The 16,003-nt window shown below is 52.9% G+C and overlaps 9 protein-coding genes across 10 annotated transcripts; 4 read left to right on the forward strand and 5 right to left on the reverse strand.

The window, feature by feature from the left end:
* Positions 1-74: 74 nt before the first annotated feature.
* CKM354_000338700 (uncharacterized protein) lies at positions 75-1,076 on the reverse strand (the record flags this gene model as incomplete). Its single annotated transcript, XM_044798583.1, has 2 exons — positions 75-254; positions 369-1,076. 2 exons carry the CDS (start codon positions 1,074-1,076, stop codon positions 75-77), a joined length of 888 nt encoding a protein of 295 aa, XP_044654518.1.
* A 613-nt stretch (positions 1,077-1,689) lies between these two features.
* On the forward strand, positions 1,690-2,955 carry CKM354_000338800 (uncharacterized protein; the record flags this gene model as incomplete). Its single annotated transcript, XM_044798584.1, has 1 exon — positions 1,690-2,955. The coding sequence occupies one exon, from the start codon at positions 1,690-1,692 to the stop codon at positions 2,953-2,955; it is 1,266 nt and encodes a 421-aa protein (XP_044654519.1).
* A 1,119-nt stretch (positions 2,956-4,074) lies between these two features.
* Positions 4,075-4,803, forward strand: CKM354_000338900 (uncharacterized protein; the record flags this gene model as incomplete). Its single annotated transcript, XM_044798585.1, has 1 exon — positions 4,075-4,803. The coding sequence occupies one exon, from the start codon at positions 4,075-4,077 to the stop codon at positions 4,801-4,803; it is 729 nt and encodes a 242-aa protein (XP_044654520.1).
* Positions 4,477-6,592, reverse strand: CKM354_000339000 (uncharacterized protein; the record flags this gene model as incomplete). Of its 2 annotated transcripts, XM_044798586.1 has the most annotated exons (10): positions 4,477-4,741; positions 4,908-5,337; positions 5,404-5,568; positions 5,625-5,671; positions 5,732-5,815; positions 5,872-5,981; positions 6,045-6,103; positions 6,158-6,316; positions 6,373-6,424; positions 6,476-6,592. In XM_044798586.1, the coding sequence occupies 10 exons, from the start codon at positions 6,590-6,592 to the stop codon at positions 4,477-4,479; spliced, it is 1,488 nt and encodes a 495-aa protein (XP_044654521.1). The 2 variants fall into 2 exon arrangements, with proteins under 2 accessions (XP_044654521.1, XP_044654522.1); XM_044798587.1 differs by lacking the exon at positions 4,477-4,741 and having other exon boundaries at positions 4,904-5,337.
* A 1,682-nt stretch (positions 6,593-8,274) lies between these two features.
* Positions 8,275-9,153, reverse strand: CKM354_000339100 (uncharacterized protein; the record flags this gene model as incomplete). The annotated part of the gene is made up of 1 exon (XM_044798588.1): positions 8,275-9,153. The coding sequence occupies one exon, from the start codon at positions 9,151-9,153 to the stop codon at positions 8,275-8,277; it is 879 nt and encodes a 292-aa protein (XP_044654523.1).
* A 327-nt stretch (positions 9,154-9,480) lies between these two features.
* On the reverse strand, positions 9,481-11,292 carry CKM354_000339200 (uncharacterized protein; the record flags this gene model as incomplete). Its single annotated transcript, XM_044798589.1, has 1 exon — positions 9,481-11,292. The coding sequence occupies one exon, from the start codon at positions 11,290-11,292 to the stop codon at positions 9,481-9,483; it is 1,812 nt and encodes a 603-aa protein (XP_044654524.1).
* A 291-nt stretch (positions 11,293-11,583) lies between these two features.
* On the forward strand, positions 11,584-12,314 carry CKM354_000339300 (DNA-directed RNA polymerase core subunit RPO26; the record flags this gene model as incomplete). The annotated part of the gene is made up of 5 exons (XM_044798590.1): positions 11,584-11,636; positions 11,702-11,760; positions 11,828-12,050; positions 12,104-12,241; positions 12,299-12,314. The coding sequence occupies 5 exons, from the start codon at positions 11,584-11,586 to the stop codon at positions 12,312-12,314; spliced, it is 489 nt and encodes a 162-aa protein (XP_044654525.1).
* Positions 12,315-12,885: 571 nt separating this feature from the next.
* On the forward strand, positions 12,886-13,795 carry CKM354_000339400 (S-formylglutathione hydrolase; the record flags this gene model as incomplete). Its single annotated transcript, XM_044798591.1, has 2 exons — positions 12,886-12,951; positions 13,007-13,795. 2 exons carry the CDS (start codon positions 12,886-12,888, stop codon positions 13,793-13,795), a joined length of 855 nt encoding a protein of 284 aa, XP_044654526.1.
* A 510-nt stretch (positions 13,796-14,305) lies between these two features.
* On the reverse strand, positions 14,306-15,373 carry CKM354_000339500 (4-nitrophenylphosphatase; the record flags this gene model as incomplete). The annotated part of the gene is made up of 3 exons (XM_044798592.1): positions 14,306-15,132; positions 15,228-15,249; positions 15,308-15,373. The coding sequence occupies 3 exons, from the start codon at positions 15,371-15,373 to the stop codon at positions 14,306-14,308; spliced, it is 915 nt and encodes a 304-aa protein (XP_044654527.1).
* Positions 15,374-16,003: the final 630 nt, after the last annotated feature.

Consider the following 16,003-nt stretch of genomic DNA (forward strand, 5'->3'; position numbering starts at 1 on the left):
GGAAAGGGCAGCATATCAACAGGCAGAAGACCGAGCAACAGATGTTGCCTGTCTTGAAGATATTTCTCGTGCTTCTATTTCTTCCTCGCTTGTAGCGTGTAGCTGAGGGGAACGTTATCTTCGCCTTCGATCAACTTCCATTCTCCACGTTTCGTGTCCTTCTCCATCTTGCCAGGAAAGGCAATCCAAGGAATGGTCTTATGCTCAACGAACCCAGTGATCTCCATGCTGACTTCTAGGAGGGCAGTCAGAATCTACCAGATGTCAGCTTCCACACGCCAAGTTGAAGGACCGAAGCCATGGAGTCAACGATGGGTCCCTGCAACGCAGAACGATGGAGCACGGGCAATGCGCTAGCCCTTCCTTACCTCTCCAATACCGTGGTTCCAGCTTACACTCTTCGTGCTCGTAAGCTTCTTGCCGTCAGTATCCACGTAAGTGTCCTCGCTCTCGCTTTCTACCGGCTTCGTAGTTTCGAAGTAGGGATAGGTGATCACTGGGCCACGTCCATCGATTATGGTTTCGTCGATGCTCCAGACTACAGGGTGGCCTTCACGAATGAAGAGTCTGCCTCCTGGCTTGAGAAGTCCGCTCACTTGCTGAGCCCATTGTCGGATCGAAGGAAGCCAACATATTGCGCCGATGCCCGTGAACACCAAATCGAAAGCTCCCGCCCCCAGGACTGACACAGCATGATAGGCATCGGCCTCGACGTACTTTAGCTTCGCTTGATCAAGACCTGCTCTGTTGGCAATCTCTTGCGCCTCTCTCACTGCTGCACTCGAGAAGTCAAGACCAACAACACTCTTGGCGCCGAGGCGTACTAGCGAAAGAGTATCGGTCCCAATATGGCACTGCAAGTGAACACAATCATAGCCAGAGATATCGCCGAGGAGTGGTCGGTCAAACGAGACAACATCTGAAATCGCCGATGCATCACTGACCAATCGCGCTGCATCGTAGTCTTTGGATACTGCGTGGAGAGTTGCACGCTCGTTCCAATTAGCCTTGTTCGTGAGCAGATAGTCCTGTAGTGACGTTCCGTGTGGGTTGCTGGAGTCGGAAGCAGCACCCATTGTGCCCGTTCTGCCGACTATCGCAAGAGATGAGAGGACGAGGATAAGCACCAGGAGCGGCGGACACTTGGGCGCGAGGACATGGTCTAGTAACTGCCGAGAGCGACGGCGGTGTCTCGAACGAGATGGTGCAGCCACAACTCATGCATTGTGTGCCGACCGCCGGACGGAAAGGGCGGCGGAGAGGTGGCGGCGCGGCGTGCGATGGCATGGCGGAGGGTGGAGTTGTCCTCAGCGACGAATGCACGAAGCATGTGATGAGGCCGGAGAGTTTGAGAGATGGTGTTGGTGATTTTCTGGGGCGGTTGTCGCACCATGAGAGTGATCGACAGGGTCAATCCACCCCCTCGAAGCTACTGCAGTCGCTCAGCCTCATTGCCAGATCATCTACACACTGTCGCCAACTTCACGCCGCTCGTTCCCTCTCTCCGCTCCGCCGCCTTCCTCTTCGCCGCCAATCCATCCGAGTGCACATGTGATCGCGACACCATCGCTGGCCGATACCTCGCGACGCACTTGCCGCTGAACGATCCCCGACGCGCCAAGCCTGCGACCGCGACGCGACACGGACGACACGCCGCCGTATTCAGGACCGAGCACGAGGCGAAGCAGCATGGACGTCCAGGCAAGAGACATTGCGGACAGTGTCGCCAGCGTCAAAAACACCTTGTCCAGTTGGGACGGGTGCATGTCCAAGGCCTACTGCAAGTGGCCCGTCATCATCGGCATCGTTGTCGGCGGCCTCATCGTCCTCTCTATTGTTCTATGCATTGCGCGATGTTTATGCTGCGGCGTGGAGTGCTGCTGCGCATGCTGCTCGTGCTTTAATCGATGTTGCCCATCGCCTCGGGGGCGAAGAGAGAGAGGATATGAACAGGCGCCGCCAACACCGTATCAGAATCAGTATCAGCCTCATCCTCCCATGCACAATCCTTACTTCGCCAGCGGCGGCGCAGGCTATCGAGGCAATCCGAGTTTCGCGCAGACCGCTACCTTTGAATCGTCCAGCCAGAAGGTCCACGAAGATTCGCTACCTGAGATGCCGAGCTGGAAGAACGCCAGCAGCCGGCGGGTTGAACATTACGACGACGATGTGGAATTGGAAAAGATGGAGAAGCCAGAGCCTCGAGTCGTAACATCTCCCGTCAAGACTCAAGCTCAGACTGAGCGACTGTTGAACCAGAACCCCAGACATAATACAGGGCAGGAGTCGCTGTCAACTTCCACCTTGGCCGGCTACCGCGGACAGGAGGTGGGTTCGACTGCGAGTTTGGGCTATGAGGGTGGTATTCAAGGGCAGTCGCGTCCACACGACTTCGTCTCGACTGGAGCCATGGGAGCCATGAGCGCCAGCCACGCAAACATGCATGCGCAACCATATCACGATTACGATCAGCAGCGTCAGCAGACTAGAAGCCCATATAGCAGCCAGCGTGGTGCTGCAGGCTACTATCCCGACGCTCGGGCATACGAAGACTCGCCTTATGGCGCACAGAACTCCTACAATAATGTTTCAGAGCCTTTCCAGGCCTCTGGCTATGATCGAAACCCAACCGCGCCGGCAGCGTACCAAAGCCCGCTCCATACAGAACGGCAAGCATCTCCAGTATCCTACCCGCCTCAGGCGAACAATTACTATTCTCCAGCGCAGGCGCAGGCGCCTGGCTACTCGCAGTCTTATACATCGCCGACAAATGAGTACCATCCAGGAACTCAGGCGCAAACCGCTAGCTATGCGCAACCCAAACTTTATGAGACCAACACAGCTCCGCCCTCGTATAGGTCGGAAGTCGCTAGCCCCACGAGCCCTCCGGATGCACTGACTCCTGGCGGAGGCATTGGAAGAAAGCCCGTACATGGCAATTGGCGGGAGGTATAGACGGGCAACGTCGAGCTTCTCAATGACAAACTAAAGCTTCAGAGCGAACTCATACAATCCTCCTGACGCATTGACGTGGGCCCAAGCAGCTTTGAGGAGCGGGACTTACGACTGTCTCTACTTCAGATGCAACCGACTGGCTACGGTATGATTTATCATTGCCAGTGGTGTGCAAACAGCCTTCCCGTCAGCGAGTACTCCGGAAAGAGAACATCTGCTGAACGTATCATATCCTGATCCATATGTGAATCGATCGGAGAAGTGAATAGTCGTTTTTCGTGCTGGCATTCGGGAGCACACCCGCGAACCAACTGGAATCATCGAGATCCTAGCAACAACGTCGACTGCTGGCCAGCCTCATGTTTGCGCTTGCAAGCTTTCCAGCGCAACAACCCCTGTCCGTCCAACATTCAGAGTGTTGTTTCAGCCGATACGTTCTTGGCGCATTTCCACCACGATCTTCGACTCATCACAAACGGGATCGTCGATGCCAGCACATACAGTTCTGTGGTTTTATACGCTCGCGGGCACTACGTATCCAGTCTGCGACCAGCTACAATCTGTAACACCTCACCGACCTGCAACGTATGAGCAAAGCTCCACCATTTCTGCCGCTGCCACTGCATCATTTCTGACTCAGGTCCGACGCCTTCCACCGTACAAGACCATACACACTAATACATCTTTCTTCTCGGCCCACATGTCTCCCCTCACTCAAAGAGGAAGCCCATACGAAATCGGTATTGTCCTAACCTTTGGCATTCTTATTGCCCTGAAAGGCATTTTTCACTACCGTGACCAGCCCAGCCGGAAAGAACGCATGTACGGCAAGAACCTTACAGCGAAGTAACGGCTATCATCTTCCAACCAAGCAACCACCAAGCGGCATCTACCGAGGACGCCCGGCGACATGAAGAGAACCCATGCAGATGCGCTCAAGACCATATACCTCGGTCCTGTGATCCACTCCGCACGACAATTGGTTTCGCAGGCTTGGTTGGGGCTGAAGGGAGTCCCAAGGGCTGGTCCGAAGAAGAAGGACAAGCCAATAAGGAAGCAAGACTTGGACGGGGTTTGGAGCAACTTGGTGTGCGTCCCGTCGAGACTGGATCTGACAAGATGAATAAACTCCGGGGTCCTTCGACCAATGGTCCAGCAATCACACATACGATCATGTACAAGCACAATAAGTGCGAGGGCAATCAGGTAGAGGGATGCAAGCGAGGAGCTGGACACAAAGTCGCCCACATATACGAGCTCCTGGAGCAAATATTGCTTAGTGTTGCCCCCAGAGATCTTTTGCTGTCACAAAAAGTGTGCGTGGCTCTCAAGGACATGATCATCGGAAGTCCAAGGATAAGAACCAAATTCCTCATGAGTCTTGATGAGTTTTCTGAAACTGCCACTTGGCCGAATCCAATGCCCGGTCTCTTCCGAACGATCGAGATGCGCTGGTGCTACAATGCTACCGTAGCCAAGCGGAGATTGCGTTATGTCCTTGTCCAAGTCGATAGTCATGAGTTATTCAGCGGTAAATGGAAGCAAGACGGAAGCTGGAGGAACATGCTTTTGGCCACTGCCTATCTGCAAAGCATCCGAATGCACATTGATGGGAAAAGTAGGGATTTTCCAGTGGAAAGCAATGCCTCCCGCTTGAGGCAGACCATTTGCCCCTTGGATGCCGTCGACTGCAGCTGCAATTTGGAACCGAGCACCCCAGGCTATCCGGCCGGCGTCAAGCTCGGTGATCTGGCAGACCTCGCGCATGAGTTTGGTCTGGGTGGTACTGTGCAGTTCAGTGCATATATCTCTGACCACGGCAAGGCCTTGTCATGTGTTGAAGTATAGTGGACTGGGACCCTCGCTTCATTGCCATAATTGCGTTTTGGAAGAGCGCAACTGCTAGCTTCACATACGTAAACCCCAACAAGCAAATTCTTACTCATGCCTACCCTTGTGCTGGCTCGTTTCTTACAGGTCGAATTTCCATATCTTGCGAAGCGTCGCTCACGTCGCTGATGACTCTCGTCATTTCGACTTGCCCCTCTGGCTTCTCTTCAATTTTCTCCTTGTCCCCAACCTGGCTTTGCAGTGGATCGACCCCGTTGGTGGCGTTGGGATCGTCCAATACAGAAGTAGGCTGCGCCAGTCCTCCAACATCCCACGGATTCGCACGCCAAGAACCCTCGGGGAAGTCGGAGTCCTCACACGAGCACGAGAAAAAGTGTTTCCGTCTTTGCAATGTGGTTTCGGGGACCCTTAACGCGGATACGACTGATGGTGCTAAAGGATCGTGTGAAGGGTGAGAGCAACTTGACTTATTGGTCCCACCGCCACCGTCGAAGCTTGTCACCCAGTGCAGTACGAGGACGCAGAAAAGTACTGCGGTGATCAGTATCAGTTGTGCCAGCTCGGTGGATTCTAGGGCAATAGGTTCTTGTAACTTACTGTCTGCATTGCAAAGCATCAGGCACATCCACGCAGGCTCGCCACCGACAGACATCAGCACTGTGAGGTTCACAACGCTTGAGAACAGAGTTGCACAGCTTCCAACGAATGTTCGCAGGGCCAGCCTCCTCATGTTGCCGTTGCCGCGCCGATATGAATACATTTCTGCAGCGATGGTCAGTCGATCAAGGCCTCTCAGACAGAGTCGCTGAGACACTTACTTCGAAGTGGAATGATGAACAGGATGTTGAGATATATGTTTACAACACTTCGCAATGTGGTTAGTTATTGCCTCCAAAGCCGTAGGAGATAAGCACGTTCCACTCACACTTCGAAGGTGATTAATGGCATCAGAGCTCGTATCTCCATGCCGACAATGCAGTTCCCCTTCGTGTCAATGAATGCGATTCTCCTATCTCGCAGATCAGCATTGATTCAATCGCGCTCTTCAGAAACGCGAGGACCTACCAGACGAAGTTCAGTACAACTGCGATCGTGTATGGCAGCAACATGCCAAAACAGTTGAAGAGATACAGTTTTGACTCCGACCGTTTCTGAAGGCAACCTCGCACAATCCACTGTGCACATCAGGTCAGTCATTGGCTCCTCGACTCTCAAATTTTGCTGGAGCTACAACTCACTGATCGCTCAACGAGGAAGCAATAAATCAGCACTTTTGTGCTCATGTAGCACACGAGGCCTGGATTCCGTCAGATCATGGACTCAGACGGTCATGACATATCTTCGCTCGCACATAATAATATGGCACCATCGCAAATGTTTGGAGATGTAATAAATCCAATGTCTTTGAGGACGACTGTCACAAAGATGAACAGGAGCGAATCCGTGTAGATTAGCAACAATAGCCAGGCTGATACCGGAAGACGTCTCCATTGCTGTATTCGCTCCACTCCTACATATAGTTCTCAGCAGAATATTCACAAGTGCGTAAAGTGTCATACTCCATACTCCGAGTTAGACAGGCGCCGAGGATGGGCAGTGTGATCAGATTCAAGCAGACCTACGGTATTGTGAGCAATGTTTCGACCTTATTTGGACGTATAAGACATACCGATGTCACTTTGACCGCGAGCGAGACTGGAGCAGGCGTGTACGGTCCATGTGCGGCAGGTCTTGGATCTCCGAAGAGGCTACGAAGAACAACATGTGAAGCGCCGGACCAGTCCATATTCTGCTGATCTAAACGACGTCTTTGTACGAGCGATATAGCCCGCGATCGACGTCGGAAGGAGTCCGATCGTGAGAGATGAACGGAAAGCTGGATCGGAGGTCCCTCCACTGTGTCAGCTCATATCGAGGAGTTCGCCCATGGTGCGAAGGGAGCCTGTCGCATTTTGGGGGTTGCTGTGCGAGATTGACCGGGTACCTGGACCGGGTATAACGTTCCAAGCCGTATCCTCGAGGCTCGCCCTGTGACAGGTGCATCTTGAGTTCTCTGAAGTGGGGCCAAGAGGCCCAAGACAGGCATTTTTTAGGTTAAAGTCCGACACTTCGTCTAGTTCTGTTCACGGACTGGGATGCCGAGTCAGCAACGATCTGGGCGTCTTCAACAATGTTAGCAATTACACTTGAGGCTGTTGACTTTTCGAGGCGCGCAAGTGAAAATGCTGCAATACATTCGGGAGGATATGATCTTACAGCTTTGCTCATCCTCTTAGAGTGGAGACTGCTACCGAGAACAAATACAATTGACCAGCGCCAGACTTCGGGCCTAACGGGACTGTGGAGAATGCACACGCTGACCCCAGAGTACTCGGAGTGTTCCCCGCTTTCTTAGGAAGTCTTCGAGAAGAAATAATCATCGATAAACCCTGGATAGGAAGCGAAGTCTCTCGGTTGATCATCGTTCTCACGCCCTCCCTTCACTCTCCAAGTCCTCGCCAACCTCAGGACGTCATCAAAACGCCCTTTCCTAGGCGTGACGCAAGGATGTTTCCACTTCCATGGAAGGATGTGCCTCTCAACACTCGTCTCGTGGTCGCATGAAGGTATTACATCACGCCATAGAGTTGTCGTTTCGCGGCACGACTTGCAATTTACGATGATCTTGGCCTTTGAATCTTTTCAATCTTTGGTTGATTCGCAAAGCGTGGTCTGACTTCATCTTCGATTTCAAGTCCTGGCTGTGCATAATCATCCGCATACGCTGCAATGGCCACGCAGGTGACTGTAAATTCAGACCAAGGACGGAGTCGACATGTCCGGAAGCGTATGTCAATGACATCTAGCCGGAAGAACTGGATAATCATAGCGTGCCCTGTATTGGCCGACGGAACTCGGCATCGCAGAGAAGACCGGTCACATCGAGTGAAGAGCCACAGCGCTACCATGTTCCATTAGAGAAAGGCAGACACGCTCGTTGCGAATACAAGTCGCGAAAGTCGGGGACGTGGGAGTATCGAGCAGTTCGTCATAATCACAGACCAACATCTCAGTTGCGGAGCATGCTGTGCCATGAAAGCCGGCCATGACCCTCCAGTCCTTGGGAGGTCTCCACGGGTCCTCGGCTTGCATGAATTGCGGCACCAAGCTAGCACCAAGGCAATCATAAGGATGGGCGCTGGTCCGATATGTGGTCGCTTGGGCAGGTGAAGCGCCAATATGAGTATGATGGCTTGGGGTGGCTCATCGCTGTGCGACTGTGACGATGCTCAGCCCACGAAAAGCTGGTAAAACCGAGTGCTTCTTCATTGTGGGGACCGCTCGTGACCACCCTGCAACCAGCCTGAATACTACAGTATGCCCTCGGATTCCTGAAACATCCCCGGGAAGTGGCAGAAGGTCGTTGATGTGCATGTCGCTGCAACCACCCAGGAAGCCTGGCATACTCAGCCCATTGTAGCTGAAGTTTTACATTAAGACCTTTGTGAATGCGTCTTTCAAACCCCGTTCGTCAAGCCAAGCTTCGACAGCTTGCATGTTTCCTCGATTACCTCTCGCACCTCTCTTCTCGATTGAATCCGTGATTTCCTCCATTGCCGGGAACACTCTTGTAACATCTTCTCCTGTTTCGCGAAGCCGTTCAGAAACTTTCTTGTGCTGTGGTGGGATGTCGCCCCAAGATTGTGTCTTGATAAAGTTCATGTAAGAATCAATCTCCTGGGCGTTTCCCTCAAGACATAAGATACCAGGTTTGCCCGCAAGTAGAAACCCCGTCAAGCCGTAGGACGGAGCGTAGTTGACGATGTCATCTCTCTTCTCGCGTGTAGATATTGAGGGGAAATAGAACCAGACTCGGACCAGAGGCATTGTGTCGTGGTTTGTCGCGATGGTTGAGGCTTGCAAGGCTCTGCTCAAGTCCGCCTCTCTGGCTCGCTCAGTGATATACTCAAGAGCGGATACGATATCGTCTCCCGGTATGTCTTGGCTCAAATGCACCACTTCGGCCTTGGTCAGCCATTGAGGTTGCAACACACGAAGTCTGTAAAGTGGTATCTCTTCTTCAGAGGCGGAATGTTCTGCTAGTTGACCAAAGGGCAAGGTCACGTCAATCTGGAGACTGCCAGCACCATCGTCCGGGTCATGAAGCGAGATCAGAAGACCCAGAGTGTCTGGCAAATGCGGACAAGCGGACGTCGAGTCTTCGAGCCACAGTCTCAGATCCTGCACTACTGCCTCGGTCTCAGTATTGCTGCTCTCATCGTCAGCGGCCGGGTACATAGCATGGAGCAACTCCCATGTGTCCAATTGGCCTTCGAGCACTTCGGAAGGAAGACCGGAGCCAGCCATTGCGAAGGTGGGCGTTGAAGCTGGTCAAATTTCAGAGTGATGTGAGAGGTCGCGCCAGCTTAGTCAGAAGCTGCGACTGCTTTCGAACGTTCCTTAATCAAGAGTGGATTACTCATTCTCATGAACTACATGCACGCTGATAATGCAAAGCTAACAAGTGGGTATCTCAAAGACAAAAACGCCAGTCTAATATGTAAACCCCAGCCAGTGTGGTGAGTCCTCCGAGCCACGCCCCACACAGCGAGAGCATTCCCTCATCGGTGAGCCTAACACTCGAAACGATTCGCAAACAGAGCAAAGTGCCCCGAGCAACAAGCTGAATACCCATCAAATTTGCATTGTATCCAGCTGAGGATCGACCACGCCCTTCAGTGGGCCATCCAGCTCCGTCCGCAACATTTGCCTAAGCACATTATCTTCATCTCCGGCACTTTCTGGTGCAAAAGTATCAGGATTCTCGACCGCCTCGTTAATATCGTCAACGTTCCAGTCGTGTGTCATCTCCATGTGGTATGACAGTTCGTACACCTTGGTGAAGCGAGCTTGGCAGCCTCGGGCCCGTTCCAGGCAAGCAAAGGGGCGGATTTGCTCGTAGCCATATCCAGTTATCATCGACAGCGTTCTATCTGGCTCGAATTCGTCTTGCATATTTACGTCTTGATCTGCATCCTCGCAGGCAGTCGTGGTCGCTCCTTCAGTAGTGGGGTTTTGCAGCAAATCGTGCTTGTTGACTTTGTCAATGCGCCCGGTCCGCTTGCTGACGAGTGCAGGAAGACCCATGTGCTGAGTTCTGATGTGCCCGATCAGGCTTTGCTTGGTACCCATTACTCTGCCACATCCGATCCGGTTCCAGCCGGTCAGCTTCTCCACCCCTCCCAAGTCGTACTCGCCGCAGATATACTTCTTTTCCTTGGTGTGAGCTGTTTTGACGTGCTGCTGCATATTGCCTTTCTTCGTAAATCCATTCTCCAGTGTCGATCGGTCACAGCCGACATATGGACACACAAATCGCTTCTGTGCGACGTGTGGCGTGCCAGAGGAATGAGCAGAATGCAAAATGTCCATGTGCGCGGCCAGATCCTTTTTCGACTTGCACACTTTACCGCAGTCAGAACACGTTGGAGGGTGGAACAGACGATTATGACGCTGGAGCTCGTGAAGTGTAAGAAAGCGACCTGGGCCGAAGCTGGGCGGAGCAGTTGGCACCTCGTCCAGCGAGAGTGCGCCCATGGAGCCATTAGTCGGCTCTTCTTTAGGTGCAACCATGTCTTCGGGACCTGGCAGAAACTCTTCGTCAAGATCGTTGGGAATCACGTCGTCCAAAGGAGGCTCATCGTCGCTAGCACAGATGTCACAAATGTACTTGGGCGGTTCGTGCTCCTTTCTCTCGTGGCTTTTGAGTTGGCTCGGTGTGGGGAATGTCTCCCTGCAAGAACTGCCATCCGGCGTCTTTCTGGTACATGTGTACGCATCCTCGCCCAGATGGTCCGCCTTGATGTGCCGTTGTAACGTGTCTTGCTTCCGGAACACTTTACGACAATGTGGCCAAGAACAAGTGGTTTCTTCCTTGTCCTCGTGAGCGGCCATGTGGCGTTTGAGCTTGGCTTGCGAGGCGAACGTCCTGTTGCATGCTTCCTGCTGGCCTTTGACGTCGTTGAAAACCACATAGGCACAAGTGAAAGATTGATTCCCATGTTTGTCTTTGACATGCCGCCTGAGATGGTCCCGTTTGAAGAAGCTTTGAGAGCAATCGTCTTCGTCACATTTGAAGGGTCGCTCGCCCGTGTGTGAGTTCATGTGAGCTTGGAGCTGGACAGGTCGAGAGAACTTCTTGTCGCAGGAGGGCCAGGTACACATGAATTTCTTCTCCCGCGGTCGGCTTTTGCTCCGAGTGCTCGAGGCTTCGGTGATGGGCGTCTCGCTATCGTTCATGGAGTCCGTGGCGGCGGCATCGACGCTGTCGGCGTAGGGCGTGTAGCTGCCAGCATAGGAGTCTGCATCGGAGAAGTTTTCCAGGTCGTCGTGATCCAAGTGGAATCGAGCTCGCTTCTTGCGCGGCGTCGTGTCGATGAAGATCTCACCGAGCGCGCTGTCAACTGGACCAGCGCGCTTTCGCTTCCCAGCCGGGCTGGAAGCCATGACCGCCAGCGGCTCAAGCAATGCAGAGCGGTGATGTTGAAGTGAGAATGCGCTGGTGCGTTGGGATGGGTTGGAGAAAGTGAGCGGCATCGTCAGCCGGGGCGCCGACTTCCGAAGTGCTGCAGGGATTCCGGCTTCCAGATTTTGAGACGCGCTTCGCAACAAAGACACTTCCTTTGCAGTTGCGCTCCCTCATCCTCACCGTCGCCCACATCCGTCGCTTCACCCCGCGCATCGATCACCGTTCGCTCGCGCGCCGATTTCCGATTCCTCCACGACAACGCAGCGATCATGTCGGACTATGGCGGCGGCGACGATGACATGCAAGATTTTGGCGAGAACGAGTATGCGCGCTGGATAAGAGATCGTCTGGCGAGTGAGAACTTCTGGCTGACTCGGATACCGTCAGATTCTTGGACGAGAACTTGATCGACGAGGATGACATTCCGGCAGATGGCTACGAGAATGGTGGGCATGCACATGAACAGAACAAAGGGCGCATGCCCGTCAACAACACGGCGCTGACGATCGCTAGACGTTGATCCTGATCAACCCATGCAAGGCGAGGCAGCGCTCAACAGTAGCGACTATGCCGATGCGAACCAGAACAACGTGGTCACCAGTGGAGATGCAGGCGGATCCAATACCGTGAAAGCGCTGAAGAGCAAGAAGATCGCAGACGAGAACAGGACGACCACCCCATACATGACCAAATACGAGCGTGCAAGAGTTCTGGGAACGAGAGCTCTGCAAATTAGGTTGGTGGAAGGATATGCGTAAGGCGCGAGGCGTGTTACTGACAGGGTTGCAGCATGGGAGCGCCAGTACTCGTTGATGTTGAATCAGAGACGGATCCGCTTCAAATCGCCTTGAAGGAGTTGCGCGAGAAGAAGATTCCCTTGGTCGTACGACGTTATTTGCCTGATGGCTACTACGAAGATTGGAAGACGTTAGTTCAGTCCTTGATATCTCGCCGGATAGTTTGGCTGACACGAGTCTGCTCTAGTGAGGAATTGCTTTGAACGATTCTGAGGGCAAAAGAGCTCTGCAGCGCAACTCGGCCTTTCGGCGCAGCCTTTCGACGCAGCCTCAGTTTGCACCTGCGACTTACCGCGCGCCACATTGCGAGTGGGAGGTTCGATATTGCAACAGAGCTCGCTTTATTGTGATACAAGGGACTTCTGCCCTCGAAACCATCAATGTGCCATCGGCAACACACGAACTACCAGACTATACCCAGGCCGTAATGGGAATGAGAGAATGCACCGTGAAACATGGCATCACGAATAGGGACAGATTTCAGCCACGGCTGCACAGGAGAGCGATGGAGATTCCTACTCGGAAGAGTGGACGAGAAGGTGAAGCACAAACCGAATGCAGAAAGGACATTGGTCGTCGGATGGGCTTCCGCAATAGTTCCTGGTTTGACATCATGCGGGGCAGATACCCCAGAAGAACTACTGCAGCGATTGCTTTCGCAAGTCATTACCCATCTTGAACATCAATTGCATGCTTCCTCTTCTCCGCTCACACCACTTGTTCGTCTCTTCTAAATATTTGCCTTACAGGACGACGTATCGCACACTCACCACAATGTCTTTCGAAACCACACAGACCATCAACAGCTTCGGCGGCAAGCTTTTGAAGCTGCAACACAAAGTAGGGCCTCCCCCGCATTGATGACCATTGAAGGCGCGTTAACACAGGAAAAAAGTCCCAAGTCCTCACCACCGAAGCGAAACTCAACCTCTACCTCCCACCTCAAGCCAGCTCGTCAAAGCCAGTCCCGGTCCTGTTCTACCTTGCAGGCTTGACCTGCACAGGCGACAATGGTGCCGAGAAGGGCTTCTTCCAGCACAAGGCTGCGCAAAAAGGCATCGCGATAGTATACCCAGACACCAGCCCTCGTGGTCTGGGCCATCCAGGCGAAGACGATGCGTACGACTTCGGCAGCGGCGCAGGCTTCTACGTCGATGCTATAAAGGAGCCATACAGCAAGGGCTACAAGATGTACAGCTACATTACAAAAGAATTGCCGGAACAACTCTTCTCGAGCTTCAAGGAGCTAGATGGCTCAAGAGTTTCCATCTTCGGACACTCAATGGGCGGACACGGGGCCCTAACCCTGTTTCTCAAGAACCCAGGACAATACAAGTCCGTCTCCGCGTTCGCACCCATCTCCAACCCCTCCAACTGCGACTGGGGCAAGAAGGCATTCGGCGGATACTTCGGCGACGACCAGAAGCAAAAGTGGGCAGAACACGACGCCACAGAGCTGATTCGCAACTACTCCGGGGACACGGACATTCTCATCGACGTCGGAACAGGCGACAATTTCTACAAGCAAGGCCAGCTCTTGCCAGAGAACTTGGAAAAGGCTGCCAAGGAGGCAGGGAAGAAAGTGACAGTGAATTACAGGGAAGGCTACGATCACTCGTACTTCTTCATCAGCACATTCGCCGACGACCATGTGGAGCATGCGGCCAAGTATCTGCTTGCGTGAGTGGAGATCTCCTACTCGGTTTTACGGGATCTTCTGGACAGAAGGATGCTGATGGGAATTCTCTTCTTTGAGGTCAGAGACGACACCAGCTCGTCACCAGCAAGGAAACGACAAAAGCTCTAGAGGGGGGCGGAGTAGATTGTAGATGTTCGGAGGGCATGAGTCAGGGATCTAGGATGTATGAGAAAGCTTACCTGTACGAAGTCACGGTAGATTATGTTGAATTGAATGAATCGGCTGCCACTTCTTGCAATGAATGTACAGTGTGCGCTTGATCATTGTGTAGGCTGATCCAATAATTTCTTGTCAAGGTGAGGACGTTTAGTCTTCATATTTGCGAAGGGCGAATGTTGCTTCGCTACCGCATTGGCACTGGTAAAGCGAATGAATGTTCGTAACTCAAGTCATTTCTGAAGATCGTCTCACGTAGACGAGTCTCTACCAAGAAGCCATATGGATCCCAGTCACTCCTGCGTAGCCGCTTGAAGCACACATCTAGTAGTCCTGTGATCACCCGAGCAAATCACCCAGCTGATCCACATAAGCACTCGGCACGACACTCGCGCCTTCAGCCAAAAATTCCTCCTTTTGACTGACGCCCGTCAGAACCGCCAGCGTGCCTCCCAATCCGCCCTCAATACCGAATTGTATATCTGTGTTTAGCCGATCACCCACCATACACGTCCTCTTTCTATCAAATTTGAACTTGCCCTCCACGGCATCCATCATCGCCTGGCTCGGCTTCCCCAACGCCAACGGCGTCTGACCCGTAGCAGTGACCAAGGGCGCGCTAGTACTTCCCGCGCCAGGGAACAGCGATCCAGCGTTCGGCAACGTCGAATCAATATTCGTCGCAAGGAAATGCGCCCCTTGTTGCCGAATATACGCAAACCCAAGCGCATACTTCAGATACGAAGGATGGAAATCCAATCCTGTCAACACCACAGCGACGTCCTTATCCAATGCCGACCCATTTGCAATGCTCTTGAAATCGGCATCGGTGCACTCTCGACGGAAACTCTCGTCTGTGCCGCCGATATATGGTACACCTTCGCTTTGCAGCTCTTGTTCAATGCCTGTTTCGCCCAGGACGAAGACTTTATTCTTTGGCGCTTGCAGTTTCATGATGCGAGCGATATAGACTGCTGCACTGTATGACGAGCCAAAGACCTCCTCTTCATAGGCTTCGATGCCCACTTTATCGAATTTCTTCTTATAGTCTGCGCGGGATTTGGTCGAGTTATTTGTCACGAAGACGAGCTGTTTGCCCTTTTCACGGAGGAGAGATATCGTCTCTGGAACCTTGGGAAAGAGGTGATCGCCAGACCAGAGGACACCTACATCGGGCTCTGGTGGTTAGTCCTAGATTTCCTCGATGCCTCTCTTGATGCAGCTAGAGAGCTGTAAGGGCAGGATCAGACTTCTGGCATACCATCACAGTCGAACAGAAACGTCTGTTCCGTGATCAGCCCTGGTATATCATATGTACGTTGGCCTAGGTCGTGGTCATACATCGAACTTGTCAATGAATGACTCGATGGCAGCTTTATCGCCAGTCAGGTAAGTCGGTTTCGCCATGTTCGCCAACTTTCGACCTGTAGACGCTCTGCGAATCCAATTTGATCGCTTCGGCGGTAGTGAAAACGAACGCTGTAGCGGCTGCCGTACGCAGGAGAGTGATATGCGAGGTCCCAGCATGAAGTGACGCTGAGCTTGTTACGTTGTAGGGTCGGCATTTGAATGGATGTTCGGCATCGGCGGGGAGCGAAGCCGACAACATGACGACCATGGCCCGCGTGCGTTTTATGGCTGAAGGAGAAGATGTGCAACATTAGAATAGACTGTACTCTGCAACGATTCCGCTGTGCTTGTCGCTGTGGATGAGAAATGCCACACGTCTTTCCAAACATCCATCTCTCTTATCTCCCTTAGCTGTCGGCAACGGTCCAAACGGCCCTACGCCGTCGCTCATGCGTCCCTTGCCTGTGCTCATAATAAGGTATCATAAAAAGCGCATAAACAATGCACTATCGCTCAAACTCCCACAATGCTATGCGTAAGTTCCAGTCACCGTGCTACGCGACTCCAATGGACCAGCCAAAACCGAAAGTCTGTTTGCTCTCTTGCGAGCAGAATATAGCGCATTGGTCCTTCTCGTTCAAAGGCGAAGCACGATGCCCACTCCCCTGATCCAAGGCTCCACTGAAA

The sequence above is a fragment of the Cercospora kikuchii genome, assembly GCF_019650295.1.
Source record: "Cercospora kikuchii DNA, contig_00002, whole genome shotgun sequence".
NCBI classification, from domain to species: Eukaryota; Fungi; Ascomycota; class Dothideomycetes; order Mycosphaerellales; family Mycosphaerellaceae; genus Cercospora; species Cercospora kikuchii.